Source organism: Sphaeroforma arctica (assembly GCF_001186125.1).
Source record: "Sphaeroforma arctica JP610 unplaced genomic scaffold supercont1.206, whole genome shotgun sequence".
NCBI classification, from domain to species: Eukaryota; class Ichthyosporea; order Ichthyophonida; genus Sphaeroforma; species Sphaeroforma arctica.
Window position 1 is genome coordinate 91,503 of NW_014040352.1, and position 23,556 is coordinate 115,058.

Consider the following 23,556-nt stretch of genomic DNA (forward strand, 5'->3'; position numbering starts at 1 on the left):
GTGTGGTAGTGTGTGTGTGCGTGTGTGTGTGTGTATACTATATATATATATATATATATATATTTATATATTTATGTATATATAATTATAAATATAATTACAAATATAATTTTAAATATATATATCTATATCTATATACAACATATATATAAATATATATGTGTGTGTGTATGTGCGCGTGTGTGAGAAGTTTATAAATATATATACATATGTCCATTTCATAACCGCGGTTCTATATATCATCCTAAATTCCGGTTAAATAATACTACTAAATTTATTTTTGAACCATCTCTTTCCCTAGTCTATCAGCACTAGCTCCTCGGTATATGGCACAATTGTTCTGTGCAATGTCGCGGTAGAGACGAGTATAATTTGTCCTCTCCAACGGATGCGAAGTACGTAGATATCAGATCGCAGCACTTGTTGTATATTATTCGTGCACTTGGTGCGGATCGAGCCACCCTCCTCCTTCTACGCTCGTCGGCCGGTAGTTCACCTGCCCACAATCTTCCACTTCGTGATATCCAAGCCTAATGCCGCTCTGTGAAGCGCGTTTGATTACCCAGCTTGCAGTGCTGGATTGGTAAATTTTCACCAATGGGACACTATATCACACACATTCACAGCATGGCATGTAGTTATTACAGCATTAGAGCATAGTTATTACAGCATTAGAGCAATACATGGTTATTGTACAGCAAGCTCAAATCGCCCCTAGAGCGATATTTATGGTTATTGTTCAGCAAGCTCAGAGATTGCATCTGTGGATAACCGTAGATTATACATTGACTTGGAGAGGTCGGAGCCCCTACTGTAATGTTTTGCAACCTTTGCCGTAGCGATCTTCGACGCCCGGGTGGCCTCAGCGGCCGACATTTCCCCGGGATCTAGTTCTGTTTGGACATCTTCGTCTTCAGTCTCGGTAATCATCCCCAGCATTTCTTCTGTACAAAGGGAATATATATGAAGCGATTAATAGACACAAAAGACAATCCGTTGTCGGCATGCTAGCATTTACATGTGTGAGAGGCAACGATGAACATTTAGTACTTCAATTCTCCTACCACGAAAGATTCATGCAAGAATACACTAGCATGACACATTCTGAGGCACACAAAGGCCAGCCATCGTTTTGTATACACATATACAGCTACTCTATCAGTGAGTAAACCGAAAATGTGATGGCACTAGGCGAGGTGAACCCTATATAGTTCACAAAAAACGACCAAAATAAGTAGTACTAAGAACGAGGCGAGTCTTGTATCTAATTTAGCCCCACATCATATAACTTACATACACCTCGCAGATAAATATGAAAAACGACCGATTAAAGTGGCAAGAGAAGTAAAGTTCTGCTGGGTGTACATGCAAGCAATAAGGTCTACGAGAGCCAAATTCCTATTTCGAGATAAACATTGGCAAATTATATATGATAACATACTTTAACAAGGCCAATGAAAGAACTCGACACAATATTTCAAATACACCATACCTTCATCATAGCACTCGCCCATATGCAATTCGTCCAGGGCAAAGTTCTCGATTATGCCATCGTAGTTGGACGCACAGCTATCCCAACCGCTGGTGATTTCATCATAGTAATCGGAATGGTAGTCGTTATATATTTCGGGTACACTAGTATTCCGTTCGTAGACACCGTATCCGAGGTCGGCATTGTGCAGAACTTCATCGTCATTGATAGTTTCCAAGCCAAGACCTTCCATACTCGTTTTAAGGTAAGTGTCTTCGCTGTTCGAGGACATACCCTTACGTATACTCACCGGCTTGGCTTCCCCATCACATAGTTGAAAACCAATATTTGTACCGGTGTTGACCCGTTTTGCACAATCTAAGATCCCGTCACAAGAACGCGCGAACTCGGCGGTCGAACTCCGCTCTGATGCCATATCCAAGGAGGTAGAACTGCTCCCACTGGTGGTCCCTGTTGAGTTGTACTTATCCAGACGACATGTGTACTGCTGTAACATACTCCGTGAGGGTGTCGGAAATGTGCCCAGACTACTACTCCGCTTCGCTCCGGTATGCCACTGTCCCCCAGCGTCTGTAATCGAATTGAAATTCTGCATGGCACGTACCGTCGCTTCGCTGCATTGCTCTGCTGGCAAACGTGAATTGTTGCTGGCTGGATCAACGTCATAGATCAGTTCTTCGTCTTCTGAGACAGTTGAAGATTGAGGGCTTGCCTCACTCATCCTCCGACTAGTGGGTGCAGACCCCGAACTGAACAACCACGCTCGCTTGAGACCACCACTCAGCTGCTGACGGAATGTTCCAGGCAACGAGTCGGTGGTGGCTGCCTGGGCAGCTGTGAGTAGCCGCAGAGGCTTATCCCGCTGTGGCTGAGCAAAAGACCTCCGTCGCATACAAAAGGGGCTCCCACTGAGACTAAGAGGAGAAGCATCTCGTGCACCCTGTGGTGTATGGTAGCTAGGGGAGTAGGTGCGGGAGCGTGCCACCGCGGGTACGACGGAGATCTGACCGCGAGCGTTCGTATTTTGAGTCTTAATCGAAAATGAGGATAAAATATACTGTGACCGGTTTGTCATAGTATTCGGGTTAGATATGGGCACGTGTACTGATGTATGTGTGCCTGCGTGTGTTTGCTGGTCCGCGGCGGAGAGCGACATGGATTTCTGCAGTTCTAGTGGCGAGTTTATCTTGCTACTCTCGCTGCGCTCTTGCAGCAACTCCACTGCCGCTTTCGGATGTTGTCCCATCGCATCTGACGTGGACTTGGACCGGGGTTTGCGCCCAGGAAGCCACCTCTTGAAAGAATGTCGCAGGGACTTGGACAGGTGTGAATCTCGATTTTTTGGGTCTCCAAAGGTATGTTCATGATCTGTTTCTTTACGACCCGTTAAAGAAGTACTAGTAGTCGAAGACGAGCCCCTTGAGGGCGGGCCTGTACTGTCATCGTTATCTGATGGAATCCATCGCGCCGCTTGTCCCAACTTCAGATTGGGGTTAGCGCCATTCTTGGACCCGAACATGCGATCCGAGGAGCTTCGTTTCACCGAGTCGTGAACTAGAAAACTAGACGAATTATCTGAGGGTTCAGCGCTGCTCACATTCCTAAGTCGTCTTGAATCGATATCAATTTTCTTTACACTAGACATATCTCCGTTTCCGTGCGGAAAATCGCTATTTCTAGGAGAAACATCTCTATTTCTGGGCGACATAAAATCCATGTTTCTGGGAGAAATGTCTCTATTTCGGGGCGAGGATATTTGCATAACCGGGCTCGAGCGCACGTCTCTGAGCGGTGCTTCACTTGCTACAGATCTCAGCACCAGCGAGCCTGACCGATCATCGTAAGTCATTCTGCGTCGTATCGAGCTTCGCCTAGGACTACAAGGGCTCGTCATCACACCACTTCTGGGGCTTGCCAAGTTGGCTGGAATGGCTTGTACCTGCCGTGGACATATCTGGTCTCTACTCAAGCTTCGGATATCCATTGAGTTGGCGCTCGAGGGAGCGGAAGGGGTCATATTGGGTGCAGACGTCGGTGAGATTAGGCTGGCAGCACTCTTACTGAGCAAGTACTTCCGGCTACTATCTTGGGCGATGGCTATCTTATTGAATACGAATTTCTGGTCACGAGCTGCCCTGTGGTGCAGGATCTCTCCTTTGTTTCCGTTGTTAACTAATCTTTCGTTCCGGTACGCATCCCGGCTGATATATTTTGGCGTCCCCAGGGGTTCGGTTTCGCCGTCTAAAAGCCTATTGAGATACTGACTGTTGGCACCGGCCGTGTCCGGGGCGGATGCTTTCCGTACGCGTCGAGCTGACACTTTGAATGACTGCATGTCGACAGTGGCGTTATTTGCTTGGGAAAAATCATGGAATGGTTGTGGCGCTGACAGTTGTCGGGCTATTAAAGCCCTATATTCAATGTCTATTTGTTGTGTATGTTCTATATTATTATCTGTTCTATCTGTTTGTGTACTATCATCAAGGTGTCCAGCCTTGTTCCGCTCAGCCAGCCTTTCCTTTCCATGTGCTGGGACCCTTTCAGCAAGAGTATCGCTAACTTCAATGCACTTTTTACCTACTCTTTCTTCATTATGATCGTTACCAATAGTATTGCTACTTATAGCCTTGTCTCTATGACGAATCCAATTACTGAGATTCCTTCTCATCTTGTTCGTCCATTTGGCCGACGGTTTACGCTCTATTTTCAGGCTTTCACTGACATTATCAGTAATATCATTAGGTGACGATTCTGCTGAGCTTATAAACGGCGTGGAGTCTTCCCCGCTTGCATGTGATACACTAAGTATTTGTACGACCCCTTCCGTAACAGTTTGGGATGTCATCTTCACCGGTTCGCAAATCAGAGAACGACCTGTTTCCCCAAGTTCTGTGTTTGAATTTGGCTGGGTACATGTCGAAGCAGCATGTTGAATTGCGTCACATGGTCGCACTTTTGCGTCAACTGCCTCAGACATAGTCTATCGTCTAGAGTCCCCAGAAGTGTGTGACGCTGGGTACAACCAAGTGCTTACTAAAAATTGTCAAGATACCTATTCATACGTGCAAATTTCTAGAGCTCATAGAAGTACGTGTATTTGCGTCCTGCTAGTAAATAGCGTATGTACAATTGTATTGCTGGGGTCGATCGATCGCTTACATCATTACATATATAAAGACTGTACTGATTATGTTAAAAAAATCATCATTGCTTTCTAAATTATACAAAAAAAAATAGTCATATATTTATATGTATATATATTTATTTTTGTGAAAATTCTCTTTTTATAGAGTGACAGTATGTAAATATGTGAAGTGGATCTTATATCTCTCAAAACAATACAAGAGAGAGAAGAACAGGTCAAAGGTCCCAGGACTCCGGGACTCAGGGTCCGACCATAAAAATTAAAAAGAACACCACTGTGGACTGAGGAGTACATATGTACTGGGGAGTGGGGAGTGTAGAACTGTATCTGGACTCTGGGGACTATGAAGAGTGGGGACTGGGGACTGCTCTGCGAGACTATGAGAAATCTAAAATCTGAAATAAAAAAATGACACAAAGTAGAAGAAAAAAATGTGTTGTGAAAATGAACTTGTGGCGTCTCGCTCAAATGATAAGTCGCTCTTCTCTTCTTGCTTCTCTTTCTTGTTGTGTGTGTGTATTTAAATATCATAAATAACAGTGTATGTGAGTTCCTCAGACCTCCGGCTCAGGGCTCACTGCTCAGGGCCTCTGGCTCACTATTGTGACACTGCCTCCTCCTTTGTCTAACTCTATACTCTATACAAACGAACATAAATAAATATATGTTTTCTTAAAAAAAACAATGGGACTATGTAGAATATTTATTTCTATAAAATACATTGTGCAGTACTTTTTAAATAAGTTTTTTAAAAGGCAAGGGAAGCTTTAAAAGTGGACACTATGAGTAAATAAAAACCAACCCGATACTTGGGAGCAAATATTACATATTTCAGTGACTCTTAGAATAGGACAAATATATGTCGGAATGTGACCATAGTCGCACACTGAAATTACGAATGTAGTAAGAAAGTGCGCAGCTTATATTAAAACTATATTTTTTTAAAGTTGTACTTGCGTTGTTAAAAAAGTGAATATTACATGAATATTACTGCATGTGCCATGTGGTCATATATGAACCTGCTTATGGACGTATATGAATATGATGTGTGCAAGAATGTCTGAGATCGGATAAGAGAACAAGTTACTTGTTAATGGTAATTGTAATGGATTACTTTTTTAAAATAAGGCTTTGCAAGTAAGGCACATTAGATATGTGTGGATACGTTAAAAGACAAGAGAAAGTCATGCAGTATGCACTTCTTGAGTGTAGTGCGAAAGAATATGAGGATCATTGATGCGGAGAATTGAACTTAAATGTAGTATGGGTTATTGGCAACAGTATAGTTGTTACTGGTAAAGTGGACAGAAATGTTCATATTTGTAGTAGTAAGTAAACATAACAATAGAAGAGGGTTTTGCTGCCGTGCATAGCAGTTTTCCTCCGAAAAAGTCGTACACTAACTTACTCCAAATAAGCGCTCTTAAACCCTAAAACCCCCCCATATAGGAACAAGAAGGCTATGAAAAATTGAAAGTACAAGAAGGTCGAACGAGATGGAATTTTTTTCTGGTGGCGGAGTTGTGCTCGAAGGCACGACGAAGGTAGATGAATAGAACCCAGGGGTCTTCAGAGAGTTCTTCGGCGGTGAGAGAATCCGTGATCAGGGTAGGAGGGACTTGGCCAGGAGATAGGTACCATTTGTCTTGGTTTCTCGGCGAAAACGAATGATGCCTTCGATCTTAGCAGTATCAGCAGCGGGCGTATGTTGATGAATCGGGGTGCTAAGTTGTTTGGCGAGAATTTCTCGTTTGATGTGTTTGTAATGTAGAACACCTTCAATGTCGTCCTTATATTCTGTATTGGCGGCGGCAATGAGATGTGCCCACCACTTGTCATAGTTCGATACATCGTAAAGAAGTTTGGACCATCGGATTTTACGGCTCTCGCCTGAGATTGAGTCGGACATAGCAAATATAATGAAGTTGGTACAATTTTTTGATCAAAAGATAATGCCCATAACCTATAAAGACCTATAAAAGTATTCCTGAGAGACTGTTTTATTAATTGAATATTACTTGACATTTTATAAGTCAGTAAAACTGGACTAGTGTATATTTATCCGGAGTCCCAAATGGGCTGAGGAGTAAAAATCATAAGTGTTAATAATAGAGTAATGTGGATGTGAGGACCAGTACACTTCTACCGGATGGCTTCTAAGATAATAGAGTAACTTTAGTGCTCAATAAATACATGTTTAAAAAAAATAGAGGGTCTCAGACTCTCAGGACTCAGACCTCATCACACTAGAGTATATATAGAGTACATATGTACGAAGGCTGGGAAAAATTGAAAATACATTCTTAAAAAAATTGAAAAATAGAGAGTCTCAGACTCTCAGTCTGACTCAGACCTCAGTCATTCTACAGAGAGTCAGAGACTAAGAGTATTTACAGAGTACATATGTACTACGCACCATATGTACATATGTACTACAAAATATTTGTTCTGTTTTCAGTGTTTTCAGTGTTTTGAGTAGTTGATATTTCATTGTGTAAATTTATTTTTTTGGTATTTAATAAATAATTAAATACATACAAAAGAGAAAACGAAATTCCTCTATTTTATATGGACAATGGTAAATGGACTAGTAGGACTATGGAGTATGGCTCGTTTTTGGCGGGGGTAAGTTTCGTTTCGAATTGTTTTCTAAAAAAACGGGTTTAACAAATAGCACTATCTATTTCCTGCCTACCTATTTACTCTTTTACCTATTTGGGCCCTGAGCATTTGTTCATATTACATATTTATCTCAATTTCTCTCAATTAAATGATTACATTGTTTCTTATCTCATGTTGAAGTACGAATCAAAGTGTATATAATGTTCTATGTGACTACCCAAACTTGATAAACACACCACCAATTCCTACCTGTAGTCTGAGCTTTCAGTCCCCGCGGCGCCCCAGCCGTGTTTTATCCGTAAACCGTGAACATATCGGGGGGTTTTTTTTAAATAACAATACTGTATGTATTGTAAATAAACAAACCGGTTTTGATACACATTATTCAATACAAAATATTCTCCACTTCTTGAGCTAGTAGAGCCTAACCTCAAACCGTCCTCCGTTAAACTTTTATAAATCGAATATATATATACATTTACGTTCAACTTCTATTCCGTACCTCCATAGCGTAATGAGCTTAGGGCCTTAGGCTCGAGACTCCACACAAGAGAAGAAGAAACTGCGCTCTTAAGCTCAATGCGTTAAACGTTAAAACTTTCAATACATGCCGATATAAGCGTTAAAGTTCAATTTTTATCATATGTGGTCCTATGGATTTCAGATGAGGTGTAATTTCTAGGTCCGCAGATTTGTCCCCAGTTGAGTCTGTTGAGCGCGCCAAATATGACAAAACAGGCCGTCTGTTAGGAATTGGGATATGCGTCATCAAAGTTGTTTCGAGCTTATGATTGGTCAACACTCTCAATTTAGCCCATTTCGTGGATTTTAGATGCACATTCGAAGTGCAGTTTTTAAATTTTTTGGGCATATTTCAGCTTCATAACCGTTTTTTAAAGTATATAGAACATGGATATAGGCGTTAAAGTTCAATTTTTATTCAGCATACACATAACGTAATGAGCTTAGCTGCGTCCTGCGGTCGTGTTGTTTCTACAAAATTCTAAACAAACGAGGCGGCTATTATGTAAAACCCCCAAATAATTTTATACGAAGGGCCAGTAGAATCGACTATTTTCTATTTGGCATTCCTAATTTGTTTTGCCTAGTTCAATTTTTATTCAGCATACACATAACGTAATGAGCTTAGCTGCGTCCTGCGGTCGTGTTGTTTCTACAAAATTCTAAACAAACGAGGCGGCTATTATGTAAAACCCCCAAATAATTTTATACGAAGGGCCAGTAGAATCGACTATTTTCTATTTGGCATTCCTAATTTGTTTTGCCTATACCTCTCTCAGACTCTTCTAAGTCTTCTTGTGATATAATACATAGGTTTTTTATTTTTTAAAAAATTAACAAAAACCATCACCACTTGTTGGACCGCCCTGAAATCGATTCTTGATAAGTTGATTTTTGTTAAAATAATATAAAATAAAAACCCAATTAGTTGGTCATCGACTCCTGGAGTCCTAGCCCTGGGTCTCGGACACTGGGTTATGTACTTGTCCCTAACCCGCGTCATAGACTGAAAAACGGACATCTAACGAGTAACCAGTGGACACCTAAGCTCATTACGTTATGGGATATGGAATAGAAGTTTAGCGTAAACGTATAATAATTCAATTTTAAAACGCTCTAACGGGTATAATGTGTTCAGATGAGCCTACCTAAGCTATTTTATAGGACTGGTTCCTATGGTTAAAACTGTACACACAAAGATGTTTAGACTGGCAAGATGCACATAAGAGCACTCAAAGGACCGCATATAGAATAAAAGCTTAACGTAAACGTATATTTATGTTTTAACAGAAAACGGTTTCAGGTTAGGTGGACACTCCCACAAGTTATCTGTTTGCCATGAGTTTTCTATCGGGTGGTTTGGCCGAGTTGAGGACTTGCGGTACTAAATACTACGAGACTTGAGCTATTAGTATAACATAACTTTTTGTTTTAAAAAAAAACAAATAAAAAAGTCACAAGCGATTTTTTTAACAACATATACGCCTTACATACATAGCAAATATAAATAATATATATTTTGTTCCCTCTATACATATTCAACTGATTTTTAGTGATGAACAAACAAGAAAGAGTGTTTGTTTTGTGGGATTTATGTCTGATGAGTCCGTTTTACACAGTGAAATTGTATCGGTTAAGTATTGGCCGGTCATATTCGGCGCACTTATATATGTAGGACAAATCTGCGCACTTAGAAATAGCACCTCTATGGAAATTCATAGGACCCACATAATTGAACGTTAACGCTTTTATCGCCGTGATATAGGTTTTGTCATGAGCTTGGCACGATAGTTAAAAATTGTGATTTTAAATTACAAAAAACAATAGTCGGACTCGGTAGTCGGTGGTAAGATAAATATTTCGTCCGTTATAACTCACCTCTTAAATTTCTACTTCTACTCTGATCACTGATGGTCCTGACTCATGACTCAAGTGAGTACCCCATTGAATATCACAATACTAAATATTTGATAGTCACGGTAAATCGGCGACTGTTGGTTTTTTTGTGTTTATATTTGTTAGAAAAACAAATTGTACAGTATTCGGAAGAAGTGATTCGTTCACGGCCATTGTCCTTCGGGCTTCGGATAATAGTCCGATCAGGCATATTATATTTATTTTTTCTCTACTCTCCCTCTCTAGTCTCTACTAGATGAGAGAGAGAGACCCCTTACTTTCCACCCAACAATTAATCCACGTTTACCTAATTTATAGGCCCCCTTGAGACCCCACATCTTTCTTCTTCTCTATTGTAGGCATAAACTCCTACACAGTTTTCCAGTGGAGTGTTGGGAGGGGAAATCTCACTTTGGTCATAGATATGTAAATACACGGTTTTTAAAAATCATTTTCGACCACTTCTGCCATTCATTCATTTTCTGACGCATTGTATTTGGCGAGTGTATAGTATGTAATGTATGAGTGAGTGTGCAAGAGTGTTTGTGAGTGAGTGAGCGTGCGTACGAGAGAGTGTGTGTACTCGTATATAAGTGAGTGTGAATGAATGTGTATACACGAGTACTCGTGTATGAGTGGTCGTGTGTGTATACGAGTGGGCGTGTGTGGGTGGACGTGTGCATAAATGTGATTGTGATTGTTAGTGTTTGTGATTGTTAGTGTGTGTGAAAGAAATTGCGATGAGTGAGTGTGAGTGAGTGAGCGTGTGTACATGTGTGCCAATTTGTGTGTGTACACTTTCGTGTGTGTGTGTACGAGTGTTTGTGTATGAGTGGGCGTGTGCATGTGTTAGTGAGTGGGTGATTAAGAGTGAGTGAGCGTGTGTACGAGTGAGTGAGTCAGTAGGTGTGTGTGAATGCGTGCGTGTGCATAAGTGTTTATGTGTGAGTGTGTGTATGTGTACATACGTGTGTGAACGAGTGTGTGCATACGAGTGTGTTTGAGAGTGTGATTGAGAGTGCGCGTGTTGGAGCGAGCTGATGCATTCGTTTGTGTGTGCACATACAAATACACATGTACACATGAACGAAAATGCACATGCACACACTTGGAGATATCTACAGATACACTTATGCATGTAGATACTTGTACGTGCACATACACACAAATGTACATGTAATAACACGCACATGCAAGTGTATGTACATAGATATGCATCTATACAAATGTTTATGCACACACAATTATACAAGCACATGTACACAATTGCACATGCATATACTCACACATGCACATACACATATTCATGTAAACGTGCACATACATATACACGTACACACTCTGACACTTGCAGATATATTATGTATATATATGCATATATATATATATATATATATGTGTGTGTGTATTAAAATAATATATATATATATATATATGTGTGTGTGTATTAATAATATATATATATATATATATATATGTGTGTGTGTAAGTGTGTTATATATATATATATATATAGTACTATATATATATATATATATATATATATATATATATATATATATATATGTACATATATTATATATATATATATATGTGTGTGTGTGTGTGTGTGTGTTTGTTTATAATCTATCCTAACTCCCTTTTTTTTACAGAATTTTGGAGGTGACCTGTCATCTATGTATCAACCGCGCCTTACGTTTCAACTTAAACTACTTCTGAGTATACTATTTTCACACACATAGGATTTGCTGGAAAATCTACAGGTCTCATAGATATCGATTAAATAACACTCACATGCTATCAACTATATGGGCTTCTGAATATCATACATCATTATAGTGATAATATACTACAGAGGTCACCCGGTCCGACCGTCAAACTGTCGGAGGGCACAATTTACAAAAAGAGCTGAGGAATGTTGGCTGCAGAAGCAAATAGCAGAATATCGCGGTCTCAGGCTTTCAGTTTCAGCTGCTTGTTTTACTATTTTACTTTAGGTAATACGGGTGTCGGGCGGGCAATAGGGAACAACTATGATATTTAGATGTGGCCGTGGGTATGCTGGTGTGGTGGCTGTACATTAACAGTAAGCACGTACTCAGGCGTGAGTGCCCTGTCCGATTGGCAGAAAGGGTGATGTGCTTCCCCGCAATACCCGATACAATTTTGCAGACCGTCTTGGCTAGGGTGCTTAATGAACGCCTCTGAACTTGTCCAGGCGTTTCCAGTGACGTATAGCTGATCGACATTACCCGATGTTTGCTGCAAATTCTGCGACACATAGCATATAATTGGCATTTTATCATATTTTTATGCACATGTTGAAATACTTGTATTTGTTACAGCACACACCACTCACCATTCACAATTTCAAATACACAAGAGAGTTTATAGCTAAAAGATCGTCCACAGCTCTGTCCTCTGAAGAAGTTTTAAATGGTGACATTCAATCGCTATTTACTGAATGGTCGAGTAGAAGTCCACACTCTAAATTGTAATATATATACACCTACGTAGCTGTATTAATACAATGTATACATACTTTATTATATAATACAATAAATAGATTCTTTATTATATATACAGTCCATGTAATATTATCGTGTTTAGTATGTGACGTAGTTGTATTAAAAAATACAATGTATACATCTTTATTACATAATACAATATATAAATACTTGATACTATAGTTCATGTATTATATCGTGTTTAGTATATATGATGGAGTTGTATTAATACAATAATGTAAACATATCTTATTATATATTACGATATATAGATACTTTATTATAGTTCATGTATTATTTAAGTTGTGACGGTAGATTTCTGGTACAAATGATAGTTTATTTATTTGTGTATATACATACTGAAATTACTAAGTTGGTATCGTTTTGCACGACAATATTAAATACAATTATTCATGGCTTACGCGGAAGCCACTTGTGTGCTTTTCGTTGCTCGTGCGCTAAATTGTGACTCAGAGCTCTGCCCGCAGCTCGTGGGTGATTCGTTGAGCCCTGCTTGTGCTTCTTGGTGCTTATTTATGTACGAGTCTCGTGCAAGATACTCCTCGCCAAACAGAGCCTCTCTTGCTGTGTCATTGTCGGCACGTGTGTGTGTGTGTGATGTTTGGTATATGTCGGCCTGTTCCCTCAGCGCATCCACATACATCTCCGCACAATTGCTATCGTAAATCATCGGTACACCGAAATCAACGGCTGTTCGACGGATTTTGTACGCAGGAGCGGCTGTAGAGGATATGAATGAAATATGTGACGTTAGTCTTATTCGTCTTAGATCCGAGAGTAGGAAAATCAAAGCATAAAAAGAAACTACAAGTAGATTGGTGATTGTCTAGCTTACCACGCCTGTCTACTACTTACGAACATGCGACCGAACAGTTAAGTACGGGGGCATACGAAGAAAAGGATCAGGTACAGCATACAAACGGCTACACTTAAAGTATGTCATAGCGAACAAACAATATCTTCTTGAGAAACATACACGAGTCGGGTTGCTTGGCGTGGCCCGTCATGTCAATCAGGGTACAAGGTCTGTTCGCTTTCATGCTGGAGATCGCATTTTGCAAGACTACGGAATCAGATATGGCCGCCACTTCTAGGTGGTTGATCTGGAAACCTAGAGTGGCTAGATCCTTCTGAACCTTTTGTACTTGTGACCTGCAATTAGAAGTAAAAGTTCAGGAAGGCGTCAGTATTCAATTTGTCGGATACCCAGAAAGTGGCAGCCAACCCATATGCCTAGATGTGCCACCACACCCCATAGCTTGCGCATCTTATTTTGTACTCACTGATTCGATAGATAAACGGTAGAAATACACATACTCTTTGCTGAGGTCGTCTGTAAGAACAGCCACAGTTGGGGCCTGTTCACCGTCCACGATATCCGGTAATTTGAATCCGTGCACTGACTGTATCGCCTTCAGATACGCTGCCGTAGGCGTCTTGGAGAAGGTGGCGACCTCACCAGTGGAAGACATCTCTACACCTAGCTTGGGGTCAGCACCGGCCAAGCGGGTGAATGAGAACTGTGCAACCTGCAAGAGTGAATCGGTGTGAAGTTTGGGTTAAGTCTATGATTTATGTTTCGTCGTATACTTCTTACGAGTGTTGGCTCGTTAAGTGAATGGCCTAGGTCACCACTTCATCGTTTAACACCCGAGACATTCAACGGGGCGAATTCGAAACAAACGCTCACCTTGACACCGTAGTAATCTCTCTTCTCGGCCATGATATCGTAGTCGACAGGTACCACTGGGAATGGCTTGGTATGTCCACTGGCTACCAACTGCGCATCCGTTCGGGCTTTACTACTGCTGGGCGCCTGCATGATGGCCTCAACGGCCGTGTCAATGAAGTTTTGTCCCAGAACCTTCGACACGAACGGGAAGGATCGACTCGCTCGCAGATTGCATTCAATCACCTTAAGTGTTATGTCACCGTTGGCATCTGGGAGAGCAAGGTTGCATGTCTCATAGTTAGTTTAACGCGTGTTGTACATCAAGCTCGCATAAATCATAGAACCCGTTCAAAGGTGATTGCGAATAACATAATTAATATTGCTCTACTGATTGGTACACCCACCTTCATTGTGCAGAATCTGCATGTTGAACGGTCCCGTGATTCTCAAGCCAGCGGCCACCTTCTGTGTGATGACCTTCAGACGTTCCATCATGGGCTCATCACCAACGGTATGGGGAGGGAGTACTAAGGAGGCGTCTCCACTGTGGGTACCCGCCCTAGCAAAGTGTGCAGTAGTTATTTCCCATTATTAGTCAGTGCGGACGAGTATATACCGTTCATGGTACACAGCTCCAGTAACCTTTGACCAATTAGCATGTGCTATCTGCAAACTCTAAATCGATCACGACAAATCGTGCCAAGAACAGAACATGCACCACTTAACACTCCACAACTAAGTTCACACGACCCGGACAATATAAAGAAAACTTACTGTTCAATATGCTCAGATACGGCATGGAGAAGGACTCTGCCTTCCACGGCCACTGCGTCAATGTCTATTTCCTTAGCGTCCTGCATGAACTTGGTGATCACTACGGGGTGGTCAGGCGACACATCCGACGCCATATTCAGGAAGTTATCCAATTCCTGCGATGTAAAGGTAGTATGGTTTCGTTAGGAGAGTACCCAGCAGTAACACTTAGTAGGAACGAGCAGGCGAGCACGGGAAAAACAAGGCACCTGTACAGCATATACATAGTACTACCAGCACAGCCCAAGCACGTGAGTGATATTCTTACCTCCTGCGATCGCGCAACATTCATAGCTGCGCCAGACAGCACATAAGAGGGTCGAATGAGGCATGGGTAGCCAACACTGTCGCAGAACTTCTCGGCTTCTTCAATGGACGAGAGCTCCTTCCATGATGGCTGATCCACGTCTAGAGAGTCAAGCAGGTTGCTGAACTTGTATCGATTCTCGGCCATATCAACCATATGCGGGTGAGTGCCTAGCATCGTAGCGCCATTGTCATAGAGCTTCTCACTAATGTTCTGGGGTATCTGCCCACCCACACAGGTGATGATACCTTTCGAGTTTTCAAGGTCATATACATCCAGAACTCTCTCCGTACTCAGCTCCTCGAAGTACAACCTGGTAGTATGATAATAGAAACATGTTGAGTCTCGCATATAGTGATATATACGTACGATTTGCCTGCCGAAGATAGCAAAAGCGTAAACAATTCATGGATTATTGTATAGAGAACGAGTGATCGCAAGCTATATCTCTAACCGCACATGGTGCGCATATCTAACATACCTATCACACTCGTCGTAGTCCGTGCTGACTGTCTCGGGATTGTAATTCAACATGATCGTCTTGTGTCCCAACTTCTTGAGTTGTCTGGTGGCTGATACCGCACACCAATCGAACTCGACACTGCTACCAATACGGTAGACTCCACTGCCGAGCACCATCACACCGCCTTCACCTATGTAATCAGTATACGTTCCGAGTTAGTATTGTACTATATATATTATATGAGCCACCTTCGTTACCCTTGCACAGAGCGAGTAATCCATAGTGAAACAAACAGTCATTCACACACATAGTAAGGCACGATGTGGGTGTCACCTATTTAGCGAAAACTTCTTACTGCCCTGTTAGGTTTTCTTGCGCAAGTATGGACACAACAAAAAGAAACGAACAACATACCCTTCGCATCATCAAAGGTCACATCGTCATGAGTTGCATTGTAGGTGGTGTACAGGTAGTTTGTCTCAGCCGGGAATTCGCCCGCAAGGGTGTCGATCTGCTTAACCTTGGGAATGATTCCGCTGGCTTTGCGCTTGGCTCGCACAGACATCTCGTCTGAGTTCACCACATTACCAATCTGGGAGATAATGATGGAAAAGGTGACTTGCTTTGAGTCTACAAGTCACTATGACTATGGCGGGTACGATACACTCCACCTAAATACACACGAAGTTATGTGCCAACTGAAGGTGTGCGTGTGCGGTCGAATTATAGTCAGCAGTGAACCAGTTATCTGCTATCGCTGTGTTCTCTAACAAGCACAAGGGCCGAGCAGCTGTCGAACCAGGGCTACTTCACAAGCTTTCCCTGTAATATTCCGACATTCAATCACAAAGATACCCCGGTCATATACATACCTGAATATCAGAGAATCCTAGCTGCTTGGCGCGTTTAAGCTCTTCAGTGGGCAGTGTTTCTAAGGTGTGACCATTCATGTCGGATTTGCAGTCAACAATGTGCTGGCACTTGTGCAGGAACCATGGATCGATCTGTGAAGAGTGTGCAGAGCACTGATGAGTACATCATACGCGCTAATTTGCGAGAAAAGAAACAACGTGTAGAATTATCAATCAAAAACAACAAGCATTAAACCCAAGTACACACACACATGTTATCCCATATGATAAACACCCATAGCCACACCTGTGTGATGCTGTGCAGTGTGTCCACATCGTATTTGTGATTGTGCATGGCATCAGCAAGAGCAAAGACTCTCTGGTCCGTTGGGAACTGGAGTGTGTGTTCCAATCCGTTCTCATATGTTCTAGCAACCGAATCGAAGCCAACGTTTCCTGGGTCTACCATACGCAACGCTTTCTGGAAACTCTCCTCAAACGTTCGGCCGATGGCCATGACTTCACCCACAGATTTCATGCACGACCCGATGTCGTTGGAGACGTTGGTGAACTTGCGCAGATCCCATCTGAGGAATAGACAATGCGTTCGTTCAATATGACGTTAGCGGCCGCACGTAAAATTGTTGTCAAGTCTCTAGTAATCACACCACTGTATCCATAAGCTAGCTCCAAACTGCAACCGCACGCTTGTTGATTGAACATACCTGGGAATCTTTGTGACGACGTAGTCCAACGATGGCTCAAAGCAAGCAGACGTAGTCTGGTTGACAGAGTTCTTAATCTCCGGAAGAGTGTAGCCCAGCGCGAGTTTCGCAGCAATGAAGGCCAAGGGATATCCAGTTGCCTTTGAGGCCAGCGCTGACGATCGCGACAGACGAGCGTTCATCTCAATCACACAGTACTCGGACGTGAGTGGATTCATCGCATACTGTGAAGTGTGTGTGTGATGTGTCATGGTTTGCGGTCGAATTCGATACAGTGCAAGACAAGCGATCCGCTTGCGGCGTAGACAAAGAGCTAAACCGACTCTCTTCAGTATAAGGCAATTTATGCGAAGGTTGGTAGTCAGAATTTAAGTGCGTCTAGAAAGTTAGAGTGCTACTAGTAGGCTTACCTGTACATTGCATTCGCCAACCACCCCCATGTGTCTGACGATGTTGATGGCGGCCGTTCGCAACATATGGTACTCTTTATCGGTCAATGTCTGCGACGGTGCAACCACAATGCTATCACCTGATATGGGATGGATTATTGAGTCATGGTTTAGTTACACGTCCAGATATTGATGTTGGATGGATATTAATTTGTTCATACATCAATCCGATAACAACAACGAGTAAAGGAACTATGTGCACTAGCACAGCTTCACACACAATGTACACACCTGTATGCACTCCTAATGGATCGAAGTTCTCCATGTTGCACACAGTTACGCAGTTGTCCATAGCGTCTCGCACGACTTCGTATTCAATCTCTTTCCAACCCTTCATGGATCGCTCGACTAGAATTTGCGGTACCAAACTCAAACTGGAGGTGGCCAATTCGCGAAGCTCCTCCGCATTATCGGCAAATCCAGATCCAAGCCCACCGAGCGCATAAGCACTTCGAATGATCACAGGGTAACTACGCAATAGTAGTAAATATTTCGAGATCTCATTAGTACCCGAGAGGGAGACAGACTGGACTGCCTTGAATGCTATATGGATTTAAAGATCAACGTTCAACTCAATAGTATACTTTAAGATAGTCACGGTTACATGACCAAATTACAAGTAGTGCCTGAGTGGCCGCAGAAAACTATTCTTCCTACAAAACGAGCCACATACCTGATTCTCTCGGCGACCTTCAAAGCCTCTTCAACCGATTCTACCGCGTCAGACACGGCAACGGGCTGGTTGATCTCAAACAGTGCCTTGGCAAACAGATCTCTATCTTCGGACTTGATAAGCGTCTCTACAGGCGTTCCCAAAACCTCGACACTGTGTCTGGCAAACGCGCCCGCTTTGAACATCTCGACACCTACATTGAGTGCGGTCTGCCCACCGAATTGCAGCATCATGCCGGTGGCTTTCTCTTCCTTCATGACGTGCTCTACCACACTAGGCGTGATAGGCAGGAAGTAGGTGGTATCAGACAAATTGGGATCGGTCTGGATTGTGGCGATGTTGGGATTGATCAAAATGGTACGGATACCCTCCTCTTTCAGTGCTTTAATCGCCTGACTTCCACTGTAGTCGAATTCACCAGCCTGGCCGATCTGCAAACCTCCACTTCCTAACACAACAACGGTCTTTACACCAGTCTTGTGCACATGTCCAGAGTTAGGAGGCAAGGCGGAGCCCGACGCTCGCTTTCGGTAGAGATATGGCTTGGCTCTGTTCATCCACTCGAACATTTGCTGTGATTTGACTGCACGCACGTCTTCCACAAACTCTTTGAACAAGAAAACAGAATCGTTAGGCCCGCCCATACTTTCAGGGTGGAACTGAACCGATGCGAATGGCTTAGAGTCATGGAAAATGCCTTCGTTTGTGCCATCGTTGATGTTAACGTAGTGGGGATGCCAATTGGCAGGAAGGTTGGAGTCATCCACAGCATATCCGTGGTTTTGACTTGTGATCATGCAATGGTTGGTCAACGGGTTGATTACCGGCTGGTTATGTGATCGATTGCCATACTTCATTTTGTATGTGTCAGCCTGGAAGATCAAAAAGAAAGGCAGACATGTCAGTTAATGGTGACATCAAATCTCACATTGGCAAATATTCGAGAACTTTCGTTAAGTATCGAAGATGAAACATTAGTTTACATACCCCGATAGCTCTGGCCATTACTTGATTGCCCATGCAGATACCGTAGATAGGGATGGGGTTGTCCTTCAGAATTTCCTGTCGCACACGTTCCACCAGAAGCCCAGCCGACGCAGGGTCGCCCGGACCGTTGGAAAGGAAGATAGCATCGTAATCAATCACATTCTGCAATGGCAATTGTTTTTAAATCGTGTTAGCTCGGTCGGATCACATATTTTGTAACTTCCTTATATCTGCAAATATCCGTGCAGCAGCTAGCGGTTATTCAAGGCACGCAAATCAATGTATTACATAAAAAAAATTCACTTTCGTACATACAAACAGTACTATTTACCTTCGCCCGAGCTGTTAAGAAATCGTAATCCCACGGCACGACGGTCACCTTCGCGCCCTGGAGACACAGCTGACGGATAATGTTATTTTTGATACCACAGTCCACAGCAAGTACAGAGACATCTCCCTCAGGATTGAACACCTTGACATCCTGTCGACTAACTTCCGCGATGTAGTTGGTTAAGGAGGCATTCACAATTGCTGGTACTTCTTCAGTACCATTCTTCACAATTGTGTGCGAATCTTCGGGCGAGAGTTGTATCAGACGACCTGGTAGTGTACCCTGCGTTGAGAACGTATGCGACAATTGTCAGAACTCGTTTCAGATACGATCACTACATGTTACTTGACTATGCAACATTCGATGCCTATAGAAGATAAATCTTGTAAAAAAAATCACATGATAAATAACACCAACTGCAGACTTTCAATACCTGGTCTCGGCAGAGCTTTGTCAGGTATCGGGTGTCTACACCGGTGATTCCTGGAACGTTGTGTTCTTGCATCCAAGCTTCGAGGGACTTGACAGCAGTCCAGTGAGAGAATTTCTCGCTGTAATTACCTGGGGTGGCGAATCAGGGATAATGAGTATACTGGAAAACTTTGAGAACCACATTCAATACGACTTTGGAAGAAAAAAAATCGGCGCTGTACACCAGCAGGTTTGTTATAATGCGTTACTTACTGACAACAACTCCAGCCACATGGATCTTGTCGCTCTCAAAGTGCACGGGAAGTCCGAATTTATCAACAATGCGCATATCGGGCACTCCGTAGTTTCCTATGAGCGGTTGTGTGAAGACAAGTATTTGACCTCGATATGAAGGATCCGTCATTGACTCGGGATAGCCCACCATCGCAGTGGTGAACACGACCTCGCCATTGACATTCGCACCGGATCCGAAGGACTTTCCTACCAATCGAGTACCATCTGTAGAAAGCAAGAAGAAATGTGTTAAATTCTAGTGCGATGAATTCTAGTACGATGATTGCAACGATGCTTATTCACTATGTCCAATAAATTTACAACAAGGTGACCTTACAAAATAAGAAGCGGTTGAGCTTAAAAAATTACCTGCTAACTCGATCGCCGCTGGCGTCCTGACCGGGACAGGTCCCGATGGTCCAGTCACCACCTTAGAACTTGATGCTCTCTGATGAACCTTGGTCGCTGTATATTTATTTTGTGTCTGTGAGGGTTTGAGCCCTTTTGGGGGGCTGATGCAAGATCCATATTTTTGCCCTGTGTTGATGAGAAGGCTTGTGCGGATGTAATTATTTGAAAGATTGTGTGTGCTAAATTGACGATTGGCAGCCTTGGCTACGCATCGTGCAGATGACGAACCGCGTGGCAAAAGAAGACTCATTTTTGGGATGTCAGCTGAAGCAATGCCCTCTTCTGGTTGAGGTACACACCTATAGACTTATAACAATTGGTGTAGTCAAATCCTGAAATAGACCTATTGCAAGTTGAACAATAGGATTTTTGTTATAATGGTATGTTCCCACGACTTCACGAACGTTATATATGCATATATATATTATATATGTATATGAGATGATTCGAAATGTGCAATGGTTAAAACAATAGGCTCTCTCTCTCTAGCTAAAGCGAACACGCCAACGCCAGTACAATTTGATATTAAATTTTTTGTGTTTAATTATTGCTGCAGTAGGAACTAGAGAAACCTGCGCTGGTGGAACAATATTCAAGACAAACCCAAGGAAGCTTCTGACGGTTGGAGGCCCCTTGGAGTCTTAGACTACTCGTTTGTGTGATTTAAAAAAAAATATATAATATCAGCTGAATTGCCAGCATGCCTGGTGGGAGTGGAGGCTGGAGGTTATTTTTGATACAGTGTTATACAAGAGAGAGTTTAAATAAAAAAATGCATGTATGTATTGCTGGGAGGGATGAGACACGTACTTTGTCAGAACCCAAGATTTGTCATCAGTCACATCAGATTAATCCGTGTTTATCAGATCGGGATCGTGCTTGACCAATGAAAAATACTGGTCAACCAATCATATGCTTGATATTTCTGTCATCACTTTTTCCGCTTTCATACGCAAGCCCAAAAATGTGGTAGGCCGCTCAAGGGCGGACTATTTTAAAATTTTATTGCGAGGAGGGGATGCCATGGGTCACGCGCCGTATATCACCTCGCGCTCTACTAAATACATGAGTGCATAGTATTTAAATATTTACGTACATATTTAGTAGGAGGAAAGGAAGAGCTGTTTAGAAGCCTCCCTCGCGTGGGTGTGAAGCACTGTCGACTCACTGCTACTAACCATGTTGCGTCTACTCTGGTAAGTGAATCTTTAGTATATAGTACAGGGCTTCCCCTTCGCCTGCGCATCATTTACGAATATATGAAGGTTAATAGGAATGAGATATATAGAATTTAAAATAGTAAAAAATACTTTGAAACGCTCGACTCCAGCTAAAACTGCAACATACTGGCGCTGATACCGATCCGTAGGTATAGGCTAAATTCTCATCAGAGACTCGTAAATAGACTTGTCAGTAAAGCACCTCTGTTTATGAAGTACGGCGATTTTTTTTTGTTTCATTATCGGTGTATTCCGAATACGCAAGCTGAATATGCCGTACGTATCTCCGCATAACTCGAACTGTGTATACGCGGATATATTTTTATAACTGCAGATTGTGCACCGCAGATACCATACATTGTTAGAAACCATGGCAAGGCAGATTAGTAGGATTTGCACGTGAATGACTATAATGAAGCTCGAGTCTTAAGTAAAGTGCATTGTAAGTGTCAATTAAAGGATTTTTAACGGGAAAAAAGTAGCAGAATTGGTCACTAGAGTGGTACAGGAAGCCGTTGTAAAAGAAAAATAGCTTGGCTTTCCATTTCGACTGAGAATATCTTCAAGGACCGCATGGCATAAAGTTCGTCCACTAGATTACAATCTGATTTCGAACACCAAACTTGGTGCTGACTGCTGTGGCGTTTTCCACTTCGAGGATAAATAATTGAATTATACTGAAAAGACTATGCTAGCTTCACGTGGGTTTCTTGGCACCGCCCAGTCCAAAGAATGAAGACAGACCCTTCTTTGGCGGCGCAGGCATGGCGGCACTGCAATCGTAAACGAGACGAACGAGAATATTATATATTTATTTATCCCTGGCGTGGCCAGATGGATACCAAAAATATCGTTAGAGGTAACGATATGTGCTTGATGTGCAGTGGACAGGTCGAAAGATTCGATCGTCCTATATATGTAGCTTAGAAAGGCCACATTTAAAAAGCATACAATGAACTCTAATACTGTGACTGAAGAAATCTGACATCTAGAAGCCAACATGCATAAATAAATCAGGCATTGGCGAGGAAACATACTTGTTCGCTTTCGATGCACTTCCGTGCATAGCCGTAGATGATGCCATGAGATTATCAATGTATTGCGTGAGCACTTGATTCTCAGACTTTAACTTTGCGTTCTCATCTTTCACGCGGGTCACCCGTTGCGATAACTCTGGAACAGTGATAAACGACAATGTGATATAAGATATAAAAAGAGGTGCACATATTGCTTACACTGACTTCGTATATTTGACGTGGTTGTGATTGTGAGAAAACTTACACAACGAGAATATGCCCTTTTGTACAAATCATATATGTATGTGAAATACCAGCAGTGACAAGGACAACTGATACCAAGTACAGCTGAAGAACCCAGATATCCCTTTTCAGGACGATCTGTGCGCATATTAGAGACGAAAGTACAAAAATAACGCCTTACCATCGAGAGTATTTTGTAGCTCTAAGACTTGATTTATAAGGTTGGCTTTATTTTCATCTTCGACCTGTGTATCGTTCTTATTGTTTCCAGTTGAGTTCACAGTATTGCCAGTATCCTCATCAGGACCAGGTGGAGCCTACGATGATGTTCAAATATATTTTTCATACAAATAAAATGCCTATGTGTAATACATACCAACGAGAGTTCGACTATGACCATGCACGGGTCACGGAATCTCCAGTAACTAGGCGTGTTAATTATACTATGGTTCGTATTGGAAGATTCGAACACGTTGAGTACTTTA

General features: G+C 42.3%; 4 protein-coding genes across 4 annotated transcripts; all 4 read right to left on the minus strand.

Annotated features, from left to right (window-relative positions):
• Window positions 1-137: 137 nt before the first annotated feature.
• SARC_03867 (hypothetical protein) lies at window positions 138-4,469 on the minus strand (the record flags this gene model as incomplete). Its single annotated transcript, XM_014302335.1, has 2 exons — window positions 138-944; window positions 1,493-4,469. 2 exons carry the CDS (start codon window positions 4,467-4,469, stop codon window positions 733-735), a joined length of 3,189 nt encoding a protein of 1,062 aa, XP_014157810.1. The 3' UTR covers window positions 138-732.
• Window positions 4,470-6,240: 1,771 nt separating this feature from the next.
• Window positions 6,241-6,546, minus strand: SARC_03868 (hypothetical protein; the record flags this gene model as incomplete). Its single annotated transcript, XM_014302336.1, has 1 exon — window positions 6,241-6,546. One exon carries the CDS (start codon window positions 6,544-6,546, stop codon window positions 6,241-6,243), a length of 306 nt encoding a protein of 101 aa, XP_014157811.1.
• Window positions 6,547-12,500: 5,954 nt separating this feature from the next.
• SARC_03869 (hypothetical protein) lies at window positions 12,501-20,842 on the minus strand (the record flags this gene model as incomplete). Its single annotated transcript, XM_014302337.1, has 20 exons — window positions 12,501-12,925; window positions 13,182-13,357; window positions 13,523-13,734; window positions 13,896-14,146; window positions 14,282-14,436; window positions 14,652-14,806; window positions 14,959-15,310; window positions 15,479-15,650; window positions 15,875-16,052; window positions 16,333-16,464; window positions 16,619-16,898; window positions 17,037-17,260; window positions 17,447-17,565; window positions 17,717-17,955; window positions 18,159-19,030; window positions 19,146-19,307; window positions 19,477-19,758; window positions 19,910-20,037; window positions 20,161-20,406; window positions 20,551-20,842. 20 exons carry the CDS (start codon window positions 20,840-20,842, stop codon window positions 12,603-12,605), a joined length of 4,950 nt encoding a protein of 1,649 aa, XP_014157812.1. The 3' UTR covers window positions 12,501-12,602.
• Window positions 20,843-22,032: 1,190 nt separating this feature from the next.
• On the minus strand, window positions 22,033-23,390 carry SARC_03870 (hypothetical protein; the record flags this gene model as incomplete). The annotated part of the gene is made up of 3 exons (XM_014302338.1): window positions 22,033-22,585; window positions 22,850-22,985; window positions 23,253-23,390. Coding segments are annotated over 3 exons (350 nt in total), but the record flags the coding sequence as incomplete, so codon positions are not given.
• Between the last annotated feature and the right edge of the window lie 166 nt (window positions 23,391-23,556).